The sequence below is a fragment of the Bubalus kerabau genome, chromosome 1 (genome assembly GCF_029407905.1).
Source record: "Bubalus kerabau isolate K-KA32 ecotype Philippines breed swamp buffalo chromosome 1, PCC_UOA_SB_1v2, whole genome shotgun sequence".
Lineage (NCBI taxonomy): Eukaryota > Metazoa > Chordata > Mammalia > Artiodactyla > Bovidae > Bubalus > Bubalus kerabau.
The window spans coordinates 38,069,175-38,094,299 of NC_073624.1; the positions used below are offsets into that span (position 1 = coordinate 38,069,175).

At 44.5% G+C, this 25,125-nt stretch overlaps 2 protein-coding genes across 2 annotated transcripts in view; both read right to left on the bottom strand.

Moving 5' to 3' along the window:
* Nucleotides 1-683: 683 nt before the first annotated feature.
* BHLHE41 (basic helix-loop-helix family member e41) lies at nucleotides 684-7,904 on the bottom strand. Its single transcript, XM_055572367.1, has 5 exons — nucleotides 7,468-7,904; nucleotides 7,266-7,329; nucleotides 6,835-6,942; nucleotides 6,397-6,508; nucleotides 684-5,923 (listed from the first exon to the last, which is right to left on the bottom strand). Exons 1-5 carry the CDS (start codon nucleotides 7,854-7,856, stop codon nucleotides 4,803-4,805), a joined length of 1,794 nt encoding a protein of 597 aa, XP_055428342.1. The 5' UTR covers nucleotides 7,857-7,904; the 3' UTR covers nucleotides 684-4,802.
* A 97-nt stretch (nucleotides 7,905-8,001) lies between these two features.
* Nucleotides 8,002-25,125, bottom strand: part of LOC129646354 (uncharacterized) — a 58,326-nt gene continuing 41,202 nt past the window's right edge. Inside the window, exon 2 of the mRNA XM_055572378.1 lies at nucleotides 8,002-9,060. Coding sequence (XP_055428353.1) covers nucleotides 8,291-8,914 — 624 coding nt within the window. The 5' untranslated portion in view covers nucleotides 8,915-9,060 and the 3' untranslated portion in view covers nucleotides 8,002-8,290. The remainder of the gene's footprint in view (nucleotides 9,061-25,125) is intronic.

The window sequence follows — 25,125 nt, forward strand, 5'->3', positions numbered from 1 at the left end:
CATTGATTCTACAAGTTCACAGAATTTAGAGAAGTGCCCCTCAGGTACTCTGTTAGAATGTATTTATTCTCATTTTATATGCGTTTCAAAGGGTGTGGTTTTGGTTAAATGGTTTCCCAGGCCACAGTAATTCAGAAGTAGCAAATTAGATAAGACTTGGAGGCAGAGGCTCTGACACATAAAGAAGTGAAGCTGGTAGCCTGACCCTGAGTAAAGAGACTGAAAAACCTATAAAAAAGCAGATATAAGGACTCAAAAAGGAATTTAGTGCAGGTGCCAGTCTTCCCAGATGATATTCGTAGTGCAAAAGTGATGTTTATAATGATGACCCTGAATTATTGATAAAGGTTAACTACAGATAAGGTATTTCTAAGATACGTGTAACATATTTTATTAAGCTTTTCACTGAACTACTAAAGAAAAAATGAAGAAAAGATAGACAGTGTTGGCACCTGAACACAGAAGCTTCTGTTTCCTCAATCATTGTTTCATGGGGCACATATCATTCCCTGAAGTCACATAAATTGGACATCACTTAGTTCAAGATTTTAAACCATCAACTTTTATAAAGGTTTAGTTTTACATTTGTTCAGAGTTTTCAATATGGAATCACTGAACAAGTGCAAGAAACCTAATTTTAAGACAAAGGTCCAATTCCTTTCCTGGAGCATTTTTTTTTTTAAGTACATGCTGCACATGTTTTTTTAGCATAAATCCCATCCTAATCATAGAAAATATGTGATAATTTTCCATGTCAATCTCCTGTTAAATTCTATGAAAAACTGGAACTTACACTGGGCTTAAGCATGCACTGTATGGGGAGTTACGCATCCTCATGGGGGTTTCCCTGGTGACCCTAGTGGTAAAGAATCCACCTCCCAATGCAGGCAATGCAAGAGATGTGGGTTCGATCCCTGGGTCAAGAAGATCCTCTGGAAAAGGAAATGGCAACCCACTCCAGTATTCTTGCTGGGAGAATCCCATGGACAGAGGAGCTTGGTGGGCTACAGTCCATGGGGTCACAAAGAATCGGACATGACTGAAGTGACTTCACACACATATGCACTGTATACCCATTTGGACTTATTTAAAACAGCACAGTTAGAACAATGGGTGGGCCTAAATACTGATCTGAGGGTCTAATAGGTTAAGAATTTTTGTTGAATGAAAAACATCCGATTGCTCTCTGAAGTAAAACACTATTATCACAATAATATAGCCAACTTTTGGCATTACAATGGGCTTAATTTGCTCATGAGGGCTCTGTTCATTTCTGTCTAAAGTAAAAAGTCCTGCCTAGTCTGTACAGCCTTGTCTTCTCAGAATCTCTACTGGAGTTCACCTCCCATGAAGAGGTTCAGAATTGACCTGTGATATGGGCAGGAACAGCCTGAGGCTTGACATACTTTTGAACAAACCTCAGGTAATGGGCAATAACAAAAGTTGTGGACTGTATGGTTAGTAACAGAGAAGAAAATGAGAAATAGTTTTCACAATGCTAGAAACTAAAATTCCAGCCATACTTTCGAGAGCTATTAAAATATAGTTCCTAGTGCCTTATAAATGTGCTTAGTCCTTTGGGGTGGGAAAGGATTTTTATCAGTTCAATATGAACTTTGCTAAGAGCTCTGTGTATGTAAAATTAATTGATATAATACTATATGTGTAAAAACATTATTGACCCAAGATTCATATTTGTCATATATTGAAAAATCACATATACTACAAAGGATCTAGGCTAAACTTCACAGCAATAGGTATAGAATCCTCTTCAGCAAATTATGACGACTTGTCTTTTGGTTCATTAAAATAAATCAATGACTAAAATAACATTTTTCAGATGCAGTACAGATAATATTATTTTGCAACTCTATCCTCAGCAGCTTTATCATATTACCATGCTAGTATAAAGGCATTTGAAATAAAAATCTAATCTCTAAAATCTGATCCAACCCTAAGGTTTTTTATTACACCAAAACTATACAAATGCTAAAACATTTTATTATCCTGACTTACTTTGCATCTCTTTTGGCTATAAAACAGATTATTACAACATGTCATTAACATGTAGCTCGAAGTATTCAAAATGCTATTTTTTCCTTTATTTTGGTTTATAGAATATTTTTTTAAAGTTCAGTAAGTTAAAATGCTCAAAAATCCTACATAGTTTTGCAATGTTAATATTTGTTTCCTTTGTTCCTGTGGCTTATTTGAATGCTGCCCAATCAAATTTGGTTTATTTGGTTCAAGATGCTGCAATGGGAAGGAGATCACTGACTGGGGAATACAACAGATCTGGCCTCTAGTGCTCGCTCTAGGTAGCTGTGCAACCTTGGGCAGTTATCTGATCTCTCTGGGCTTCATTTCTATTTAAAATGCAGGGGGCTGGACAGCTGTTCTCTGAGATTCCTTCCAGCTCCACTTTCTATGACTTGCAGTTTGGTTGCCATAAAGTCAGCAGAGGGAGCACTTTTTCTACATCTCATAAATTTTGACTATTATTTTCAATACCTCTAAGAAATCAAGGGGTTTGTGAACATTAGTGAAACTAGATATTGACAATCCTTCACACAGTTGGTATCAAATCCAAATCTGATTATAAACTTGAGAAAAGTCTAGAAATAATTATTTCTCTTACTTAAATTCCATAATAAAGTCCCACAAGAGACTTACTTTATAAAGCTTAAGAAGCTAAAATATAACGAGAAATTAGCCACTCTTAAGTGGTACAGTATTTATATAGGACCCAGTGAAAGAGAAACACTAGGCCATATAGCAGAGGCTATCTGGTGTCAAAGACGAACAGGGAAACACACCTCAATCATGAAAGCATTAGAAAACTGGGTGTGACATAAACAAACTAGGTGAGTGATTGATAGGTTTTTCTTTTGCACTTTTCATGTAGATACATTGGGAACAAGCAAGTAGATACAGTTAGAACCTGGAGGCTTGCAAGACATTTGAAATGTGTGATATCAAGCCACAGACAAAGTTGGGTATCTGAGAACCTAAATGACCTTCATCCCTGTATTCCTAGATATCTTACAACTAATCGAGCATCCCTTATGCCTTTTTAATTATTAGACGATCTCATAGCATACATATATTAAAGTTTTTATTCCTTAGTAAGAATTTTAAAATCACAAAATAGCGTGGCAATATTTATTTTCGGTAATAGAATTTATGGAGTGTTGAAAATACTAGAATATAAAGATGATTTCTAGTTTATCTTCACATACTAAACTTTTCTAAACCAAATGGTTTCTTGCAGACAGTATTTATTTTTTTTAATAATTTAAGACAGCATAAGCTTGTACCAAGCATAAGCATTGTAACAAAAGTGCAACTTTTCAGCAAGTCCTCCCCCAAAGATATTTTAACTCAAAATATCATTAGCACTTATTTTCTCCCTACAAAAATAGCATGTCAGACATCATTAATTGGATGTATTAACAACTATGTACATAAGAGCCACCTTGTAGGCTAAGAGTTTAACGTTGTTTAAACACAGCGTTTGAGGCAAACAGTAGCAACAGCAGCAGCAAATGCACCAAACGGACTGAACGACCCAGATATTTTCTTCACTCATAGTCAGACTGTTGTGTCTCACCCCTTACATAACATTCAAGTGAGATTTCTCACAGTGCTACCTTGGCAACACACTAAAAATATCTAGACAAGGTCTTGGTTTAAGCCTTATTAAAAAAGCTTTCTTTGTGATTATCTAGTATCTGGTTTGGTCTCCAGAAAATACATAGACTTGGGAGATAGGAAGGCCTCACAGGGCTCCATTCCACATGTTTACCGCATTTCCAAAGGAAACTGTCCATTCCTTCCTCCTCCACTTTTGTGAATTAACAGAATATAGGATAAATCAGTTTGGACTTTTTAAAGTTCAGTGCACATTCTGTTTTTTTTAACAGGAAGATGATACAAACTTAGAAACATGATGGATTAAATAATGACAGGGTAAGAACAGAGGCACTCAATTTCACATATATATATCTACATATATGAAATTAAGATGAGTTAATAGATTCATGGTCAATTTCTCAATAAAGTGCTAGCAAATGTACTGAGAATGACTCTGGCCTTCCTCATCCACCTCTTTCCCTGACTTAGTTCCGACCATGGCCCAACTCCGCATCTCTTTTAAACGAGTGCAAGTACTAAGTAAGAGACACCACTCAAACTACTTCAGAATGGGTTGCAACGCGAGCGCCTGCACTCTCACCTCTTCCTCTTTGACAAATGCACGCCTTTAAAAAAGCTAAACATTATAAAATACTGGAGTAAGTCGAATTCGAAAAGGTCCTCCTTGTGCCGGTGGAAAGCCTCCTAAAGCAGGCAGGACAGCTCTGAGACGCAGGCAGAGACCAGCTACCTGGGGTTCCACGTTACCTTCTCCTACCCTGGTTCAGAGAGCAGACCGTTCTCACTTCCTCGAGAATTCGGTTCTGTATTTTAAAAGAGAATGGAACGTGGCCTAAAAGAAGGCCAAACTTATTATGGGGAGTTCTTCAAAGAAAGAAAAGAATCGGTATCTAGGAGGTTCTTTGATAGCTGGTGGGGTAAAAAGGGATGTAGGTGTGTGAAGGATAGTGGGCGGTGAGGGGTGAGCAAAACAGGAACTCCACATGTACACAAGACACCTGTGTTGTTGTGTTGGTTTTTTTTTTTTTTTTTTTAAAGCCTGTCGTGCATCTCTTACACTTCCTCCCTTAAAAACGTTAAGGGTGTTTTAACTTATTAATATTATTATTCCGCGTGAACCCTGGTCCCCTCTCAAGTGGAGCACGGATTCAGAGGGTTTCCTTTGCTGGCTGCGAGGGATCTTCCTGAGCAGAGCTCTCCGGGTTCCCGGGCTCGCGAGCGCCGGCGAAGGGCAGGTGGGTGCGGCCGTGCGGGTGCGCGGGGTGCAGAGCCCCAGGGGGCGCCACCTCGTGTGGCAGGAGGGTCGCGGCTGCGGCGGCAGCTGCCGCCTTCTCGGGAGGGGGCGACAACACGGAGGACAGGCAGGGGAAGGCGGCGGCCGCAGCCGCGGCCGCGGCGGCGGCGGCGGCGGCGGCCGGAGCAGGGATGCCGGGGTACAGCAATGGAAACGGGGCAGCGGCCGCCGCCGGGTACAGGTACTTCTCCAGGCCGCTCTTGTCCAGGAAGGGCTGCACGTAGGCGGCGGCCGCCGAAGGCGAGAGGAAGTAGAAGGGCAGGCAGAAAGGGGCCGCGGCGGCCGCGGGCTGCGCGAAGGGCGCGCCCCCGCCTCCGCCGAACGCCACCAGCGAGCTGAGCAGGGCGGCGTCGGGTCTCAGCAGCGCGGCCGCAGCGGCCGGGTCGGGCCCCAGGAGCGTGGCCGCCGCCGCCGCCGCGCCGCCCCCCGGGCCGCCGCCGCCGCCGCCGCCGCCGCGGGTATCCAGCCTCATCCTCTTGGGCGCTGGCGAGTCCTCCCCGGGGGGCTCCTGCTTGATGGTGACGCGGCTCGCCCCCGCGCCTTTGCCCTTCTCGCGGTCCGGCCGGGCCTCGGCCTCGCCACCGTAGCCGCTATCGGTGTCCGTGTCGTTCTCGGCGGAGGCGAGCTCGGCGCTGGGCTGAGTCCGCTGGATGACCGGCACGCAGTGGGCGAGGGGCTCCAGCTTCTGCCCCGCGCGCTCCAGGCAGGGGGCGGCCCCGGAGCCGGCGGGGGCGGCAGCCGTGGGCGCGCCGGTGCCTTTGCTCAGAGGAACCTGTTGAGTCAACAGCTGCGGGGTGGGCAAGAACTGGGTGGCCACGGCGTGCAAGTGGTTGATCAGCTGGACACACCGCGGCTCCCTGGGCGTCCAGCTCTCAAACCGGGCGAGGTATTGCAAGACTTCTTTGGCGCATGTTTGAAATCCCGAGTGGAACGCATCCAAGTCGGACTGAATGGGCGATTTCAGAGATCGTTCCCCTAGGATGAGGAAGGGGTGGGGGACGGGGGAAGGGAACAGAGGAATGAAGGCAAGAAGAAAAATACCGACGTTGAAACATCTGCTTATCACGTGGGCCCTGCACTGACTAAAGTGATCTCGGTTTTTCCTCTGTATTCGAATGATATTATCCACCGGTTGCCGAGGGGTGGGAGGAGTAGGGGGTGGCGGGGGTGGGGAAGCAGGGGGGGCGCTCTAGTCCCAGCTGAGAAACTAAAGTGGAGAGGGCGCAACCACCACTTTAAATAAAAATCTGATTCCTCCGAATTCTGCTGGAAGCCTCTAGGATGCGTCGGGAAGTGGGCACTTTCTAATGAAGGGAAAGTGTAAGCAATTTAACAAATGAAAGTGAGCCCTGGGAAGGAGGTGGAGGTGGGGGAAGAATCTTAACACTGCTCCTCTGTGGGTTGCCCTGCTTCATCGGGGGTGGGTTGGCCTCCCTGAACTGACTTACCATTCTGTAAAGCAATTATCTTCTGATGTTGCTGCTCCGTTAAGGCTGTCAAAGCTTTTAAGTGTTTCAAAGTTAATTCCAGGACTACAGCTTTCTCCAGATGCCCCAGAGTCTGCAATGATGCAAAAAAGAAGGGAGCACTTGGTTACTTAAAAACATACATTTGGCTTGACTGGCTCTCCATTTGGCACAGCAACTTAAGCAAATACTTGAAAGAAGTACTATTCCTTTACTTCTTGAGTTTTCCACCATACAGGTTATAAATGATTTCTTGCCTTCAGTTGTGAACACCTACTCTTGAGTTTGCAGGAAACTCTACACTATAGCACAAGTTGTAAGGCATGTGATATTTACATTTATTCTTATATCTCTTGGGAGTGGTACCAGGCTATTAATACGACCCCGGAGAACAGCAAAGAATAAAAATGTGCATCTTACTGTCAACTTTAGATGTTCAGGCAGTAAGTCTTTCAGCTGAGCAATGCATTCATTAATTCGGTCTCTTCTTTTCTTTTCTATTAATCTGTGCGGTAATTTGTAGGTATCCTACAAATATGAGAGTCATGGAAGAGAAAAAACGATAAGCTAAATATTCACTTACTGGATATAACAATACTGCTCCCCCCCCCCAATACTATGTGAGAAACTATGCCCAAGACACCTCTTTCCTCTGGGCTGTTCTGAAATGCAATTTAAATTCAGGTATGATGTTTAATCTCCCCCTGAGAGTATCCAGCAAACCACTTAAAATTCACAGTTGGGGAAGCTCAAAGGCTGGAATATATTTGCGGGCAGAGATTCCCTGTGAAATCAATGGCCCTAATTAACTGCCCAGGCAGGTTATGGGGAACATCGGAAACTACACTTACCTTGCTATCGTCTCGCTTCATGCTCCTTTTGGGCTTACACATATACAAAGAGGGATAATCCAGTCTGCAAAACAGAAATCAGCATCAGGCACCCATTCGGGGAGGGGCTCTGCCCTCGCCCGCTCCATACCACTTTCTGGAGGAAAAAAAAAAATTCAAACTGAAGCCTAGACAGATATTCGCAAGGGTGCGTGCACCTTACCCTATAAAATCTCTATGTTCCAGTAACTGTCTCTCTTGCAAATGAGGAATTCCTTCGTCCATGTTCAACCGCTGTCCGTTTCCTCTGTTTCGATTTTTGGGGTTTATAATCTGTGGGACGGTAGCTTTGGGAGATCTTGGGGGATCTGTAGATCTCCAGTCTCTCTCTTTCTCTCTCTCCCTCTTCAGTGCAGTGTTGAAAGTGTGAAGCAGTTGGTCCCCCCCCTCCCGCCGCGCTTGCTCTCTCGCACACACACGCACACACACGCACGCACACTCGCGCCGGCCCCACTGCGCTGGTAGTTTGCTCTCACTCCGGGCAGTGTTTGGCCACAGGGCACGCGCGTCGCCGGCCAGACCAGCACCCAGCTCACGTGCGGAACGTACCATCCGCGGTCCAGCCCGGAGGGGGGCGGGGGAGGAGGGGCCGGGCCGGGAGGGGGCGCAGGGAGCAGGCTGCGAGGGGAGGCGAAAGGCGGGAGGGGGCGGGGACACCTGATCAGGGCCACCGGAAAGGAAAAACAACTTCAGCCAAGCTATTCATCTTCCCGAGGGCGGTGCAGTCAGCTGGGGAGTGGGAGGGGGCGCCGGGGGTGCGGGGCCGCCTGGGCTTCCTCGCCTCGGAAGTGCGACTCCCTCCACCCGTCCGTCATGACGGTTCAGGAACGTGAACGTGGCTTTTTGCCTTTCCACCGACTGTGCTGTTGGTTTGGACCAGAGAAAGGAAAGAGAAAGAGAATTCGCGGTGGGTCAACTTCAGTCCCAGAGGACAATTTGGAAACTTGTTTGCTCACCGCTGGGCGGCCTGGGTAGGGGGGAACCCCTTATAGCCCTGATTGGAGGTTGTCCCGAAAAGGGGCAATTTGAAATCCGCTCCCTGAAAGATTTAAGATAAATGCAACTGTAGCCACTAGGACAGAATGTCGCAACCCGAGTGTCTTTCGGCCACACGGTGTCCCTGGGCCACCCAAACTTCCCGCAGCTGCCGGAATTGCGGTGCCACTAGTCACAGCCGCAGATGACGACGTTCGGGGCCTCAGGCGCTCCCGGAGGGACGCGGCGGGGAGGGAGGGGAGAGGATGGTGTGGCAAGAGAGGGGCGACGGCGGAGAAGCAATGCAGCAGTATCGTTCGCGGGCTCAACTCTGCCGCCCCTCCGCGTCTCGGGTGGCGCTGCGTGCTTTCCCCGCCCCCTCCCCCCGCGTGTGATAAGCGTCTCCGGGAGTGTGCAGAGCCCACGTTTACTACCGCTGGCACCTCCAAAGCCTCCCTCCTTAATCCTGTCTCCAACGGGTACCAGCACAGGGCCAGCAACGTGATCCGACCTGCCGCGGCTGCCACATCACTGCGCGGGGAACCCGTGCGCGCGCGCGCTCGCCCTGCAGCCGCGGCGCTCGGCGCGGGGAAAGCACAGGCCAGCGGAGCAGGGCTATCTTTCCCCAGAGCCATCCCGGGAGCATGACTCACTGCTAGTGAGAGTTACCCGGAGGTGCCCGCATTTGCGCAGCGGAGGGCCAGGGACCTTGGAGACCAAGCGTGGGGAAGCACCTTCTGCGGGACCCCCAGGTCTCTGGCGCCGCTGCCGCCACTTGCGTCTGCCAGGGCCAGGATGGAGAGAACATATGTTTATCTGTCTGTATACAAGTAGATCGATTTCAAACCCAACGTCTTTCCTTCCTGCATTCTCCCGGGTGATCCCCGAAACATTCGTTATTGCCAGTGGCACGTGAACCAAGGGGCGAAGTACGCTGAAATGCACGCGCACCCGGGCGCAGCAGGGACCGGGGCCGTCGCTACGTGTCCCCCGGCCCGGCCCGCCGAGCGCGGGTTCCGGGGACGGGTCTGGGTCGCGGGAAGCGGCGGCCGGGAGGAGGTCACGTGTCTGCGGGAGTCGAGTCTCCTCCCCGCCTCCGGGAACCGCCGGGGCTGCGGCCGCGTTGCTGCAGTCTCCCGGGTCCTGGGCGGAGACGCGCCGCGTCTGGCTTCGTGACTCCGGCGGCGGCGGCGGCCCAGGCTCACCCCGGCGTGAGCAGACGCTCGCGGCCCGTCCGCTCCGTTTGCCCAGAGGGCCCTCTAAGGTCTCTCGACTTTCTCCAAGAGGGAGGCGTATTTTGCACCAAACAGGCAATTTAATCATGATAATACTTTAAAAGTATTTGTTAAATACTGATCACATTTTTTATACCTAGAGCCAGCCTCTCGTTTCCAAGTGATTGCGTGATTAATTTCCTTTGGTGGGAAAGACAAATAGGTTTAAAAGCGGCATACCCTTGCGGCACTGTATCGTTTAGACAAAATAACAACCCCCTCCCCCACCCCCCCAAAAAAGAAGGGGGGGCGGGGAACGTTTCAAAGTGAATAATTTTAAAAAATGAAATACCAGCACCCCTTATAGGTTTCTGGCGGTTTGGAGAAGGAAGAGGGTGTAAATATTTGCTCTAGAGCTAATTTTTCACTTGAAAAGGATGGTTGGAGTATTTAGGGAAAACGTAGTGAAGACTGCGTCTTGGCCTTGAGGGTAGAGCGGACCAGACGCAAGGCAGACAGCTTACCAGGACAAACCTTAGGGAGCTAGTCCGGGGCAGAATCTAAGGCAATAGAAAGAATTGGGAAGGAAGTCTGGCCGATCAGAGGTGTGTTAATTTTGGATGTAAACTTCCCCTAATTCAAAAACAGAGAGGCCTTGCTGCAAATGAAGCCTTCCTGTCACCACTTTCGTCTCCCTCTCTTCCCTGTCTCTTCTGTTCCAACATTTCTGTTTTCTCTTTCACTTCTTTCCTTTTCTGATAGCTCAGGCTCTAAGTGGAGTCTTTTCTCATGTTTGGTCTCTTTTGTTACTCTCATTCCTCCATTTCTTCCTTTTTCATGCCCACCTTTTTACTCTTGTTTCCTGTTTACTTCTCCCCTACCCCACCCCTTGTATTTTTCTCTTCCCTACCTTTCCCCTCATTAAATGTCTGCTTTACTCTTTCCCTGTAGCTTTTGCTGTCTTATTTCCTTTTTGTCTTTAAATTTCTCACCTCACTCTTCTTGCTTTTTCACTCCCCTTAAACTTAAATCCTACTCCATTTCTTTCACAGACTTTTGCCCACTGGAACATCAGGCATCATTTAATGCCTCTGAATGTCACTTTGCTGCAAGGAGGGTGTAACAATAGCTACAAATATATAGCACTTAACAGTTAGAGTACTGGGCACCATTGTAAAGGGCTTTTAATGTAGTAACTCATGTAAGGTAGATACTATTATTGTCTCCACTTCTCAGATGAGAAAATAGACACATAGGGAGATAAAATATGCTCATGGCCCAGAGCTAGGATTTAAGCAGAGACATTGGAGCCCAATGTCTGCATTCTTCACTATTACCCCTGGATGTGAACAGTGAGGACAAGATCTAAATGTTAACTAGCAGTTTCAGGGAAATTTCTTAATTTACATTGAGGGAGTGTGCACATTTGTTATTGTTGTGTGTGTGTGTAGAAGAGAAATGGGAAAGGGAGAGACGTTAGTATTGGAGCCCATGGTAGAGAAAGTAAAAGTTATGAAAAAAAAAAGGAAGGGTGGCAGTCTTTAATCAGTAAGCGATTTCATTGGCATCCAGCCTCAAATGTATTGATTTAAACCCAAATATCTTAATTAATTGTCATAATTTGTTATAATTTCATACAGATGGACAGAGGAAAGTACAGCTAACTGTGACCAGCTGTTTACTTCCGCTGAGCAAACTAAGCTGAACTCTAATGTGATATCTCAGGTTAGTGATAGGGAAGTTCACCTTGTGGTAAGTTTAGAAAAGGAAAAAACTCCCCTAACAAAGGAACAGAAGACTAGAATGCCCTCTTTGGGTATGTTTAAAAATAGGTTGAGTCTTATCTTTTTAGGAAAGTTTAATACTGTCCTGCTGAAAGCCAAGAAGCTACAAGATGAGCTCAAAGCCCCTTTGAGCCTATAATTAAAGAGTTTTGTGCTGCTTTACTTTCAATTAAAGATACCCATCTTTCTCCTTTTAATGGTGGAGGGAGGGGGTGCTGCTGCTATTGCTTTTTTTTGGTTAAGTAGGGAAATCACTTAAAATCATTTGGGACTCGAATTAAAGAGAACACTTACTGCAGGTCCCACCCCTCTCCTGTCACCCCGGCCTAATTATTCTAAGCCCAACATTCATTATAGTCACCTTGTGACTTTGGAAGGTCTTATGGTGTTTGCAAAGTCTTGAATTTCCAACAGAAAGTGAACTCTCCAGAGAGGATTAGAGTTTCCATGGAGAAGAGGTGTCCTATCTCTTTAGGATTCTACAAGGTTTGCCATTCTCCTGGAGCGGTGACTGACTGCAGTGTTTGGGACAAACCACCCCTGCATCTCTAATGGCCTTTAAGGCTCCAGATCTGCCCAGGGGTGCGGAGCCTCCTGCCTGTCCTGCCGTAGAGGTGCCCCATCAGGTGTGCAGAGGCCTTTCTTAATCACCTCTGTTTTGGTAGTGGACAAGAATTTGGTCATTCTATATCATTTTACATAAAAAAAACCTTCATGAATCAGTTTAAGAAAATCGAAAAAGCATAGGGTTGATGCTAAAATCAAAGTGGAGGCCACAGGGGCCATGGACTAGAGGGAGATGATAGATCAGGGATGTATGAAGCCCCTGGGAACTCCTCCTCTGGGCATGCACACTGCTCTCAGGGGAGGAAGGTTAGTGTTGTCAGGTACATCACAGGAAGACACACCACCTCATAGAAGCATCTAAGGAGGGAAAACCCCACTGCTATTCACCAGAAGCCAAATATGACTTCACATCATTGATAATGCTCTTTGCTGAAGGCACCAGGTTTAAAATCCCAGAATAGAAGGCTGGGGTTTCTAGTTGCATCTTCAGCGAATTAGCACAAGTGTCTCTATTTAATTCGTAAAAGAACTTCAGTCTTTCTGTAGGCTACCAATTAATGTGTCTTTGTGGTTATAAACATACACATGAATCGCATTTTATATATGCAGCACCACTCAAGAAGTTTATATACTTACTAGACTTTGCCTAGCACCATGGAGCAGGTAATATTAAATATAGGAAATGAATTTTATTACTACTGAAATTATCTGCAGAATTATTGAAATTGTTGAAATAATTACATGAAATTATTTTGTGCTTCTCACAAACACTCATGCATGTGGGCCTGAATTTAACATATGCTCAATGTTCCTGGAGTTCTTACATGCAAAAGACAACTAGAGGAGAGCCAAGCCTAAGACCACTGAGGGGGGATTCCCCCTGGCTCTTCTCTCCTTAAGTATCTGCCTGGTTCCTCCCATGCCCAGGGGCTTCTCATACTAATAGAGACCAGAAAAGTAGAGTGAGAAGCAGATGACATATCCATAAGAATTTTCACAAAGTGATCACTGCCCGTTTCTGGGTTCTCAGGCCAGCTGGATAGTGCAAGTAAGAGAAGCTGCATGAAGAGGGGACTTTTTAACTCCTGTGTTTCTTTTGTCATTGGTGAAAATCCTTAGAAATTCTTCAAGACATATATGTTTATGCTATTGTGTAAAACACAATAGGAATAAGATATACTAAATAGCCACTTATTTCACCTGCCCATTAAGGGCGTGGTTCTTGACTCAGTCTTCAGAGGGTGTCCACCCAATGCAGAGAGCTATCTATAATAGAATCTGGCACTTTCATAAAGGCAACAAAAGACTAGATTTAACCTACACTTAGAATTATTGGTATACATTTTATTCAATAGTTAAAGCAAGAGTTCATATATAATTATGAAAAAAATCATATGTTTCTGATATTATAGGTCTCATGCACAAGGAAACTAATGGCAACCTAAGCTAGGTGTGAGTATCAGTTAAGAACTGCATTTAAGCCAAAATAATAGCAGTTTAAACAAATGAGGAACTTCTTTCCCAATCCCTTAAAAGAAGTGTAGGGAAAGGAGTCCAGGGGTAACGTGAAGTAGTAATAGTGTCGTCACTGTCCCAGACTTATGTTCCATTCTACACCATCTTCAGGATTGCCTCATTGTCATAAAGTGGATGCTGGAGCTCCTGCAGGGAAGGATAAAAGGGTGTTTACTAGCCGAGTCTCCTTTAAAGAGCTTTTCTTATAAGCTCCACCCATTGATTTCTGCTTTGTGCAATCCTATCCCTAGGGACTAGAAATACAGTTTTCTATTTAAGGCTCCCTTCAAAATGTAGGGAGTTTTTTTAGTAAAGAGGGAGTAGAGAAGATATTCAGTTGACACTAGCCATCTCTGTGGTGGTAACAACAAAAGGAAATGGCTTGTTCGGGTCCTTTTCATTTTTTCATCAGTGGGCCTTTTTTCCCTCCACCATGCCTTATGTGTTGGTCTTTCCATATGCAATTGCACATACTTAACTAATTCCTTAAGCACATGGTCTCTAACATCTGTATTTGTAAATTCTATTAATTGCAGAACTCTGCTTTTCTAGGGAGGGAATTTAAAGTGTTTGCTTTACTTCCTTTAGAATGCAAATCGCAGCTGCAGTGTTTTCTGGAAAACAATTGTCTTCCTTTTAATGTAGTTGCATCTGTCCTCTTGCTCTGCCTTCTGCCCCGGGCATTTGAATTGAAGAGACTGAGAGCGACTGAACAAAAACTTCCAGCAGAAATTTACCTTCTGATAGTTCCCACCTGAAGGGAGCTAGGACTTTGCTTTTCCATCTACTTGGAGCCAAGTTGATATAGGATACTTTATATCAGGAGATTAGGAGAAGAGCTTTGTGACTGCATGGAGATTTGGAGCAGATGAGGGAGGAGAGAAGATGAGGTGAATGTAATAAGATGCGAGCAAGCAGGGCTAATCTCTGAGACTGGAATCGGGAGGTGAATTCTGGAAGAGAATGCAGCTTTGGAACATTTTAGTGGACAGGTATTAAGGCAGGTGTCTTACAAACATTATTTAGATCTCTCCGTTTTTTGAATGAGGCACCACTAACTCCACTTTATAACTGGACAAACTCAGATATAGAGACTTTAGGTAACTTGCAAAGCCAGATAGCAGGGAACCTGGGTCCTGAAGTGTGCTCCTGGTGTTGGCACTGGCAGGAGTCTAGTGCTGTTACAGAAACCCTCCCCCTTCAGCCCTCAGGGGAATCCCCAGTCAAGACTTTCCCCTCCTTTGGTAAAGCAGATACTCCAGGCTTTGGGAGCCATCCCCAAAGGCTGTTTCGAGGAGTTATTGAGAAATGAAGAAGATGGTGAGAGGGGCCATTCTTGATCCCATTCTAATTGTGGAGTGGTATTCCTGATATGGGTGTTCCTAAGTGGGAATTTTGAGTGTTTCCTCACAGATGGACACATGGATAAACATTGTGGTTAGCCCACTGGATGAAGCTGCCCAGCATCTTGAAATCTGCCATTCTATCTTCATCTGCTAAACTGATATTTATTGTGCACTGTGAGGAGCATTAGGGATTCAGTAAGGAACCTTGTCTCAACAGCCTTACAATTTAAAGGATCATAATTTCTCAAAGAGGAGCTGTCACTAAGGAAGCTGAGTAGTTATCCTAAAGCCTTCTCATGTTCCAAAGTCTATACTCAGACACCTCCTTTTCAAGGCATTTGAGATACCCTTACAGCTATGCTTCTCTAGAAGGCACTTTAGAAGTCATTCCAGAAGGTGTAGTCAGTGACCTTTGTCTATGGTTAAGCCTTGTCCTCTTGTAAACAGAATATCCCTCAATGGGAAGATGGACAAGGAAAATACTATCTGCCCCGCTCCCACAAGCTGCCGAGACCATCATTACCCTTCCCTGATGTACCTTGACTTCTTGATATTGGTGGGAATGCCCCCTTCAACACCCACCCTCTCCAAGCATCTACAACTTTACTTTATATGCTCTTCATCTGCTCTGTCTCTGATTCCGCTATCTCCTGTGACCTGATCTTCTCATAGCTTAGTGTTTGAGCTTTCTCTCTTTGATATTTGAATCTCAACTTTGCCCTGTGGCTTATGAATTGGTTTGCCTCCTTGGTGTTCCGAATCCTTTGTAGTCTCCAGTACGAAGCTCCTGCACATCCTTGTCACTCAGCCCTCACCCTGGCCCAGCTGCTTGGCTGTTGCCCCTTCTTTTAGGGGGAGATTTGGACAGATCTTGGCTTAACTGACTTCCTCTTCTCCGCAACAAGTTGGAGCAGTTTTGAAAAAGATGATAAGCCATTACAACGGCCCTTAGCATCCAGGGTGTAGATTTTCCCATCCTGTAAAAGGACACGTCTTCCTCACCACCAGTCTGTTGACTTCCTCACTTCTTTGGCTTCAGTCTGGAAAGGATCCTGGGTAGGGCTGCCACTTGGGGCAGCCTGGTGTCCATACCCCTTTGGCTGCATGGACTGGATGGCAAATTTAACAAGATTGCTTGAACGTAAAGCCACAAACTTGGTGGTGATTTCTGACCCCTTGTTCTCGCCTATTTCCCTTATCCAATTAATAACAATGCCCTACAAATGCCACTCCTTAAATCCATATTAAATCCATCCTAATTTTTTTTTTTTTATCTTCACTGCCTATACCCGAGATCAAGCCCTCATAATTTCTTACTCCCAATACTGCAAAAACTTCTTAACTGACTTTAACAGTTGAGGTTGAGTGAGGAAAACAAAAACTCTACATATCTCAAGTAGGAAGGATTTAACCTAGGAGATTGGAAGCACACATAATTTTGGGAAAGCCTGAATGCCTTTGGGCTCAGCAGTCTGCCTTGCTGAGAGGCTGACTTGCAGGGGCTTGCCTGGAAGCGAATATGAACCTCCTCTCTGCTGACGTGGCTGGAGAAACATAGTGTATCTCTTCGACTTTCCTCCTCTTGCACAAGGGTTTCTCATCAGTATCATCTAAACTGAGACCCTGTGGGCACGGGAGAGTGTAAAACATCATTCCCAAACCACCTGTCATGAGAGCCTGGGGAGAAGGCAGTGGATCTGGGGTAGAGTTGACAGCAGACAGCTCACGCCCATATCCACCATGTACGACTGCCTTCTGCCTCCACCACACCTAATTCAGTTCTACACGATGACCAGAGCAATCTTTCTGTTCATGTCAGTCCCTTGATCAAAGCCTTTTGTTTCCCATTTCCATCAGGTTAAAATAAAAATAAGAAATTCTTCAGTGGCCTGAGAAACACTGTCTATGACTTGGCCTCTGCCAGCGTCCTCCTTGCATCTCTCTTTTCTCTGTCTCTCTTTCTAGCATGCCAGCTTCCCTTTAATCTTTCTTTTTTAAATGTACCCTGACCTTTCAGGTCTTTCACTAATATTGTCCCAACTTCCCTACAGATTGAAATGCCTTTCCCCCACATCCCAAACTCCCTTCAACTCTTGTCCTCCTAGTCATCTTTCAGGGGTCATGTGAATTGAAGCCTTGTTCCAGGAAAAGTCATAACCCAGCCACCTAGCATTTGAAGGGGCCTCATAGGTGCAGGAGGTAGGAAATGTAGCATTGGCCCCTACCCTCCCATCCTCCTCCTGGCACCTCTCCGTATGATCTGGCTCTGATGAGCAGAAGCACTGGGCACTTCTGCATGTTTCTTTCTTGGCTTCACCAGGTATATAAAGATCAGAATTGTAAATGCTTCTAAGATAGCAGGAATCCCAGGAGCCCAGCAGGGTCTCTACTGGAGGCGTAGGCAGTTCTGTTGGGACCTAGGGTCTGGGCCTCTGGAATGGCCGTTGGTTACCGTGCCAGGGTGGACGTGTTCTGTGCCCAGAAGGCAGTCAACTCTGCCAGCCTGCTTCCTACCAGTCTTGGCGAGTTGGTGTTCTCACTCAGAATTGTACTTCCTTTTGCAGTGTGCATAGGCAAGGCAGAGCCTTCAGGGGCTAAAACTAGCCCAGCTGAATTCCACAGGTCCTCTAGAGACTGTGGGCTGGTGATGTGACATCCAGGGCCTGGCTCTCTGAGGCCAGCAGTGGGGTGGGGGTGCAGCATTTGGCATGGCAGGCTGTGTTTACAGGTCTGCTGGGCAGAGTGGATCACAGGAGGGGGTCATGGGGCAGTGCCAGCGAGCTCGGTTACCAGGAGTGCAGCGAGAAACAAGCACTGTGCCAGGGTGTAGGAGTCAATCCTCAGACTGCGGAACAAAGTGGGAGGGTTGGGAGCCAGTGAAGCCAGCCCATCAGAATGCCACACTGGTAGGCACAGAGGAGACAAGGGGTGAGGCAACAGTGCACACGAAAGAGAGCTGGAGTGAGATGCCAGAGGCAGGAACCAGGTTGGCATGAGATGCTGCTAATACGGGGCATTTTCCAGCGGGGAGAACCACTTCCACCCTCACCCCCAAACCAACTTTGCATTTACTCCTGGCACTCACATTTGCAGAAACCCAGAGGTACTATTTCCTAATATATTCAGACAGACAGCATTGATTTTCCTGATCATGAGGTTGCAAAATAAAGGCTACACATATCAAACCCAGGTCCTTGGTGATCCGGTCCATACAATTCTGAGCCTATTGTGATTTTAAATAGTAATGCTAATGACTTTTCTGGAGCCTGTGGTTTTTTTTTTTTTTTAATGTTTTAGAAATTCTGCCTGAGATATAGGTAATGAAATAGACACATCGCATATTTCTCTCCTGTTTCATATTATTTCACATTCCTGTTTATGGTGACAGAACATTGTGGGCTCTGGCTTTAAGACCAAGAGACTTGCATTAAAGTGTTGTTTTCCCCTGTCCAGCTGACCTTGGGAAAATTATTCATGTGTCAGTTTTCTCAAATGAAACATGGAGGTATTGGTGCCTACCTCTACCTGGTTTTTGTGCAGGTTGGTGACAATGCACGGAGAACCCCTGCAGCCTACTGGGTGAGCAGTTGTTCAGTTGCTCAGTCGTGCCCGATTCTTTGAGACCCCATGGACTGCAGCACACCAGGCTTCCCTGTCCTTCACTATCTCCCAGAGTTTGCTCAAACTCATGCCCATTGAGTTGGTGATGCCATCCAACCATCTCATCCTCCATCATTTCCTTCTCATCCTGCCTTCAATCTTTCCCAGCATCAGGGTCTTTTCCAGTGAGTTGGCTGTTCGAATCAGGTGACCAAAGAGGTGAGCAGTAAATGACAGCTATTATTGTCCTCCTTTAGCTTCCAGGTTAAAATTATGGGTATCAGAGAGTATGGTTTGAAAATAATTGATAGGTTAAGTAACATATTTTAAGTTCAAGAGGTAAACCTATTGCTTTCAGTTATTCTTTCCTTTACTAATAGGTGAATGACAAGTACAATAGAAGGCCAGACCTGTCTCTGGGATTTTCCACTAATGAGGTGTAATTCTATTTCATGTCCTGGTTGAAAATGGGCACCACTCACCACAACTATATGATTTTGAATCATACTCTTCATCAGAAAGCTCTTCTGAGAGGTCACAGAGCTCCACATTTTTGCATGAGTGTGGGGAGACACTCTCAGCCCATGCTTTGTCTTAATTAAAGTCTTCTTCAGGTCTTCAATGAATGACATGACTGAATTCAGTTTCAAGGTTTTTATTTCTTTATTTTGGCTGCTCTGGGTCTTTGTTGCTGCACCCGGGCTTTCTCTAGTTGCGGCGAGCTGGGGCTACTCTCTAGTTGCGGTGCTCAGGCTTCTTGTTAGGGTGGCTTGCTTGTTGCGGAGCACTGGCTCTAGGCACACAGGCTCAGTAGTTGTGGTACAAGGGCTTGGTTACCCCGGGGCATGTGGGATTTTCCTGGACCAGGGACCAAACTGCAAAGTAGATTCTTAACCACTGGACCACCAGGGAAGCCCCTCAGTTTCAAGTTCTGTTACCTGGCCATAGAATATACATGCATTTATTTCTGCTTTATGCCATCTACCCTAATAATAATAGCAAGCACGTTTGTAGCAGTTATTTGGTATCATGCTCTGTTTCAGTGTTTTACAAATGTTAATTTATTTAACTGCTAAATGGTCCTTTGAGATGGAAACTGTGATAAAGCCATTCAGAAAAGAGGGAAACTGAGGCACAAGAAGCACTAATTTGCTCACGTCACACAGCTCATAAGTGGCAGAGCCAGGGTTCCATAGTCAGTGCCCACAATCCCGTTTTATTGCCTCTCTGCATAATGGCCTCTCCAATATCCAGAGGAAAATGAAACATTTCTATTCACTATCCGTGACTTTTGTTTAGAGAAGAGAGGTTCATGGTGCCAGAAGAACTTGGGCTTTGGAACCTGAAACCGAGCACAAAGTTAAACTTTGCCCTGTTTGTCTGAAGGCAAGGTATTGAGCTTCTGCAAACCCCAGCATCCTCACTATTTATATAGTGAAGATATTATATACCTCTTGTGAGGGTGACAGATGCTTTGTGTGATACATAGAAGGATGCATGCCCAAGAAAGATGTCCCAACGTTGTTTACTAAATATCTAAATATGTTCAAATGCCCAATTATTGGTGGTTTCCTTCCTCCTGAATATGAAATTCTTGACTTCTTTTTAACTTCTCAGCTTAGAAAAATAGGGAAAAACTTGATCACTCAGTTAATAATGAAGCACGTCTATGTGGAAAGCATTTTCTTCATCAGTGCTGTTCAGCAGAACTTTCTGTGATGATGGAAAGGTTCTGTAATCTGTGCTGCCCAGAATGGTGGCCACTAGCCTTGAGTGGTTATTGAGCTTTTGAAATGTGATTAGTTTAACTAAGACACTGATTTTCAAATTTTACTTAATTTTAATGAATTAAAATTTGAGTTTAAATAGCCACATGCGCTTAGTGGATAATTGTATTGCTCAGTGAAAGTGTAGATGGTTTGCTGCTGCTGCTGCTGCCAAGACGCTTCAGTCGTGTCCAACTCTGTGTGACCCCATAGACGGCAGCCCACTAGGCTCCTCTGTTCCTGGGATTCTCCAGGCAAGAACACTGGAGTGGGGTTGCCATTTCCTTCTCCAATGCATGAAAGTGAAAAGTGAAAGTGAAGTCGCTCAGTCCTGTCTGACTCTTAGCGACCCCATGGACTGGAGCCTACCAGGCTCCTCCGTCCATGGGATTTTCCAGGCAAGAGTACTGGAGTGGGGTGCCATTGCCTTCTCCGTAGATGGTTTAATCAGGTCCAAATGGCTCACAAGCAGATAATTCTTTCAAAAAAGTCAAGTCAGTTTCTCAGTCTGTTCTTTTTCTCAGGTATCTAAGACTTCTATGTGGGAAAGAAAAAATATCAGTTATCAAGCATAAATTCAGGCAAATAAAGAGAAGCTATAGCCCTCAACCTCTGGGTTTTATGATATTTGACAGATCCATTTTAATTTTACTGGAATCCAAATGACATAGCTCATCAATATTTTGATCATGAATTTGCTGTGAATATTTTAGTTGCTTCCCATAAATAGATAGTAATGTAATAATTTTAATACTGCATGTAATACCATATGCCTATTGGATTTGTATGTAAGAAGTAGGATGCTGGTAAACCATTAACTAGTTCTCTGGGGAAAATAAGTGCATGTATGTTTGTGTGTGTGTATATAGTTCAGTATACTTTTTACTGTTTTAAAGGATATGTAGCAAAGTACACATTTACACATAACAATAAAATTACAGTATTTTCCAAACTCCCATGTAGTCAGTTGATTCTCACTGAATGCTTTTATTGGTTTTTTGCCAAACTCTTTATCCCTTGCCAACCTATTGTTGCAATTAATTTACAAGTGTAATTCCTACATGAATGTTGGTTTATTTTTTTATTTGTTATGAGTTGCTATGTTAATGTTCTGTAATATTACATTCATAACTAAAGGTGAAAGTGAAGCAATGAAGACATCTGTTAGAACCTCACTCACTCATCAACGATATGAACAACTTCTTTACTAAACCAGATAATTTCCACATTCTAGAAAAATATTTCCTGAATTTTTTGTGCTATTCACAATATGATGACTATAGACATGACACATTTAATCTGCATGACTAACATTTTCTCTATCACTTTCTTGAGTCTAAGAGTTGACAAAGAAGTAAACCAAGCCCTAATCTGCTGCTGCTGCTGCTGCTGCTGCTAAGTTGCTTCAGTCATGTCCGACTCTCTGCGACCCCATTGACGGAAGCCCACCAGGCTCCCCCGTCCCTGGGATTCTCCAGGCAAGAACACTGGAGTGGGTTGCCATTTCCTTCTCCAATGCATGAAAGTGAAAAGCGAAAGGGAAGTCACTCAGTCGTGTCCGACTCTTAGCGACCCCATGGACTACAGCCTACCAGGCTCCTCCATCCATGGGAGTTTCCAGGCAAGAGTACTGGAGTGGGGTGCCATTGCCTTCTCCGCCCTAATCTGCAGCGCTTGCCAATTTCCACAGCATACACACTCCCACCACCACCAATTTTAAGCTACTGATGCAACATCACTGAACACGGATTTGGGAAGCTACAACAGACATAATTAATCTCAAGAGCACAGAGAATAGAGAAATGTAGTAAAACAATTAGGAAGTGATGAGTTTTGAGTATTTATTACTTTTGTTGTTAATATGATTTATTTAGTTTCTGTTTATATAATTTAATTTCTAATAATGTCTAGCCCAGAATTAGTCTTGTATTCATCAGCATTTTATTGAGGGGCTGCTCTTTGCCAAGACTAAATGCTAGGGCTATAAATATGAACACAGCCTGCCCAAAACACATGCTTGCCCTCTCTCTACCTACTTTTTCTCCCTTGATGATCTCATCTAAGCTTATGGCTTTAATATCGTCTTTATGTTGATGACTTCCAAATTTATGTTTCCACCTTCATTCTCATGGCAAGCTCCAGACTCATAAATCCAGCTGCCTAATTGATGACTCCCCTTGGATATCTTAAACTATTTGTCTTAAACTTGATTGTTTCAGTCTGATACATTTTAATGTCCACCTGCCCCAAAGATGCTCTTCTGTTTTTCACAATTCTCAGTCAATGACATTACGGTACACCAGTTGATTGAACCCCAAATTTAAGACATATTTGGGGTTCAATCAACTGGTGTACCGTAATGTCATTGCTCTCTGTATCCAGTCCAATAGCAAGTTCTGTTCTAAAATATTTCCTGAATGTGGACAATTATCACCATCTTCAGTGCTATCAGCCTGGTCTCATCTTTTGGGACTAGGAAGAGACTCATCTGAACCTCCCTCCCACTCCCACCTCATCCCACCCCTCTAGGTTGTCACAGAGTACCAGCTTGAGCTCCCTGTGTTAAATAGCAACTTTCCATTAGATGTCTATTTTACATATGGTAATGTATATGTTTCAGGGCTATTCTCTCAATTTGTCCCACTCTCTCCTTTCTCAAGTGCATCCATGTTTGTTCTCTATGTCTGCATTTGCATTTTATCTTCTTTATAGCCTTAATCAGGGTTAGAAATTGTCTTAATAATATGTTTATTGTCTTTGTAACCCCTTACCAGACACATCATTAAAATAGAAACTTCATGAAATCAGAAATCTAATGTACCACGTTCACCCAGTAAGCACTCAGTGAGTATTTGTTGAAAAAAATGAATGAAAACAGGCATTTTGCCCCAGGATGCACACAGTAGATGGACAAGAAGATAAATGAAGCAGCATAGTAAGTGCTATGAAAGGGGTTCATGGAACAGTGTAATGACTGCTATGAAAGGGGTTCATATGGGGTATTCTAGGCATCTATAGGAAAAGTACCTTGGCAGTCTTTCCAGAGGAATGACTACTGGGAAGAATCTTGACACAAAAACAGGAAAGTAAAGCCAGGTTAAAGAGAAAAAGCAGATGGATTTTCAGGCAGAGGAGGTTGGTGGGGCAAGGGCACAGTGGTGTGAATTAGAAAGGTATTAAGGGCATTGCAGGTGGTTTGGCTACCTGGGAGCCTAAAGTGAAAAGTAAGAAAATGCCTCATTGCAGATAACTTTGTATGACCTACAGAGAGATTTTAAATTTGTCCAGGTGGCAGTTAGGGGTCCTTGAAGGGTTATAATTTGTGTCACTTTTGCATTGTAAAAAATTTATTTTGATGATATTCTGGAGAATAGATTGAAGGGGAGGGATGCTGAAGTAGGATATTAGTTGGGTGGATATGGCAATTGTCAAGATAAAAGACCCTAGGGAAGTAGCAATGAAGATAGAGAATGATAGGGAGAAGTAGTTTAGAAGTATATTTTATGGGATTGAAGACCAATTTGTTGCATTAAATAAGGGAGAAGAAGGAATAGGAATGACTCTTAGGTCTTTAGTTTGGGTGACTGGGCAGAGAGTGATATCACCAACAAGAATAGAGAATACAGGAGGAGAATGTGAGACAGATTTCACTATGACATGTTTGAGGTGCCAGGAAGTTGGAGGAAACACCTGAGACACCCTTGGATAATTGGATCTGAAGCTTGTGGGAAGGATAGGATGTGAGGTTTACATTTGAGAGTCAATGGCATACATGATGTGAGTGTCTGAGAGAATTCCACAGACATAGAGACTAGAAGAGAAGTGGGTCAAGGGTGGAACGCTGTCAAATAGCAATTTTTATGCCTTGGAAGGAAGAAGATTAATCCAAGAATGGGACCAAGGTGGAATAGTCAGAGAGGAAGGAAAAGAATCAGGAATAAACTCTCTTGCCCAGAGTTGCCTGGCTTCTTCATCTGCACCTGTGATTTAGCACCTGTTTCAAGTGTTGCCTCTTTCAGGTCATCTCAGATGAATGCCATCACTTTTCTCGAATTACTACCACTCCTTACCTGTGCCAATTTTATGATGATTGTTATATTGTATTTTTTTTGTACTTTGGTCTAATTATCTCTCTCCTAGCTGGTAAATTTCTTGAAAGCAGAAACAATAATTTACTTAGTTTTCATGGCTTGCTGTTCTCAGTAGAATATCTCACACATGTCATGCTTATGACGAATATGATCACTGAATGTACCAAATATTTTGGAGACCAACATTTACTCCAAATTTCCTGGCATATTGAGTGCAGCACTTTCACAGCATCATCTTTCAGGATTTGAAATAGCTCAACTGGAATTCCATCATCTCCACTAGCTTTGTTCGTAGTGATGCTTTCTAAGGCCCACTTGACTTCACATTCCAGGATGTCTGGCTCTAGGTCAGTGATCACACCATCGTGATTATCTGGGTTGTGAAGACTTTTTTGTACAGTTCTTCTGTGTATTCTTGCCACCTCTTCTTGATATCTTCTGCTTCTGTTAGGTCCATACCGTTTCTGTCCTTTATCGAACCCATCTTTGCATGAAATGTTCCCTTGGTATCTCTAATTTTCTTGAAGAGATCTCTAGTCTTTCCCATTCTGTTGTTTTCCTCTATTTCTTTGCATGATCGCTGAGGAAGGCTTTCTTATCTCTTCTTGCTATTCCTTGGAACTCTGCATTCAGATGCTTATGTCTTTCCTTTTCTCCTTTGCTTTTCACTTCTCTTCTTTTCACAGCTATTTGTAAGGCCTCCCCGGACAGCCATTTTGCTTTTTTGCATTTCTTTTCCATGGGGATGGTCTTGATCCCTGTCTCCTGTACAATGTCACGAACCTCATTCCATAGTTCATCAGGCACTCTATCTATCAGATCTAGGCCCTTAAATCTATTTCTCACTTCCACTGTATAATCATAAGGGATTTGATTAAGATCATACCTGAATGGTCTAGTGGTTTTCCCTACTTTCTTCAATTAAAGTCTGAATTTGGTAATAAGGAGTTCATGATCTGAGCC

Excerpts from the sequence above, each read along its gene's own strand:
- BHLHE41 (XM_055572367.1), bottom strand. The coding sequence starts at position 7,856 with ATGGTACGTTCCGCACGTGAGCTGGGTGCTGGTCTGGCCGGCGACGCG. Across the intron at positions 6,943-7,265 it reads TGAAGCGAGACGATAGCAAG|GATACCTACAAATTACCGCA; the intron begins GTAAGTGTAGTT and ends TCATATTTGTAG. Across the intron at positions 5,924-6,396 it reads GATAATTGCTTTACAGAATG|GGGAACGATCTCTGAAATCG; the intron begins GTAAGTCAGTTC and ends TCCTCATCCTAG.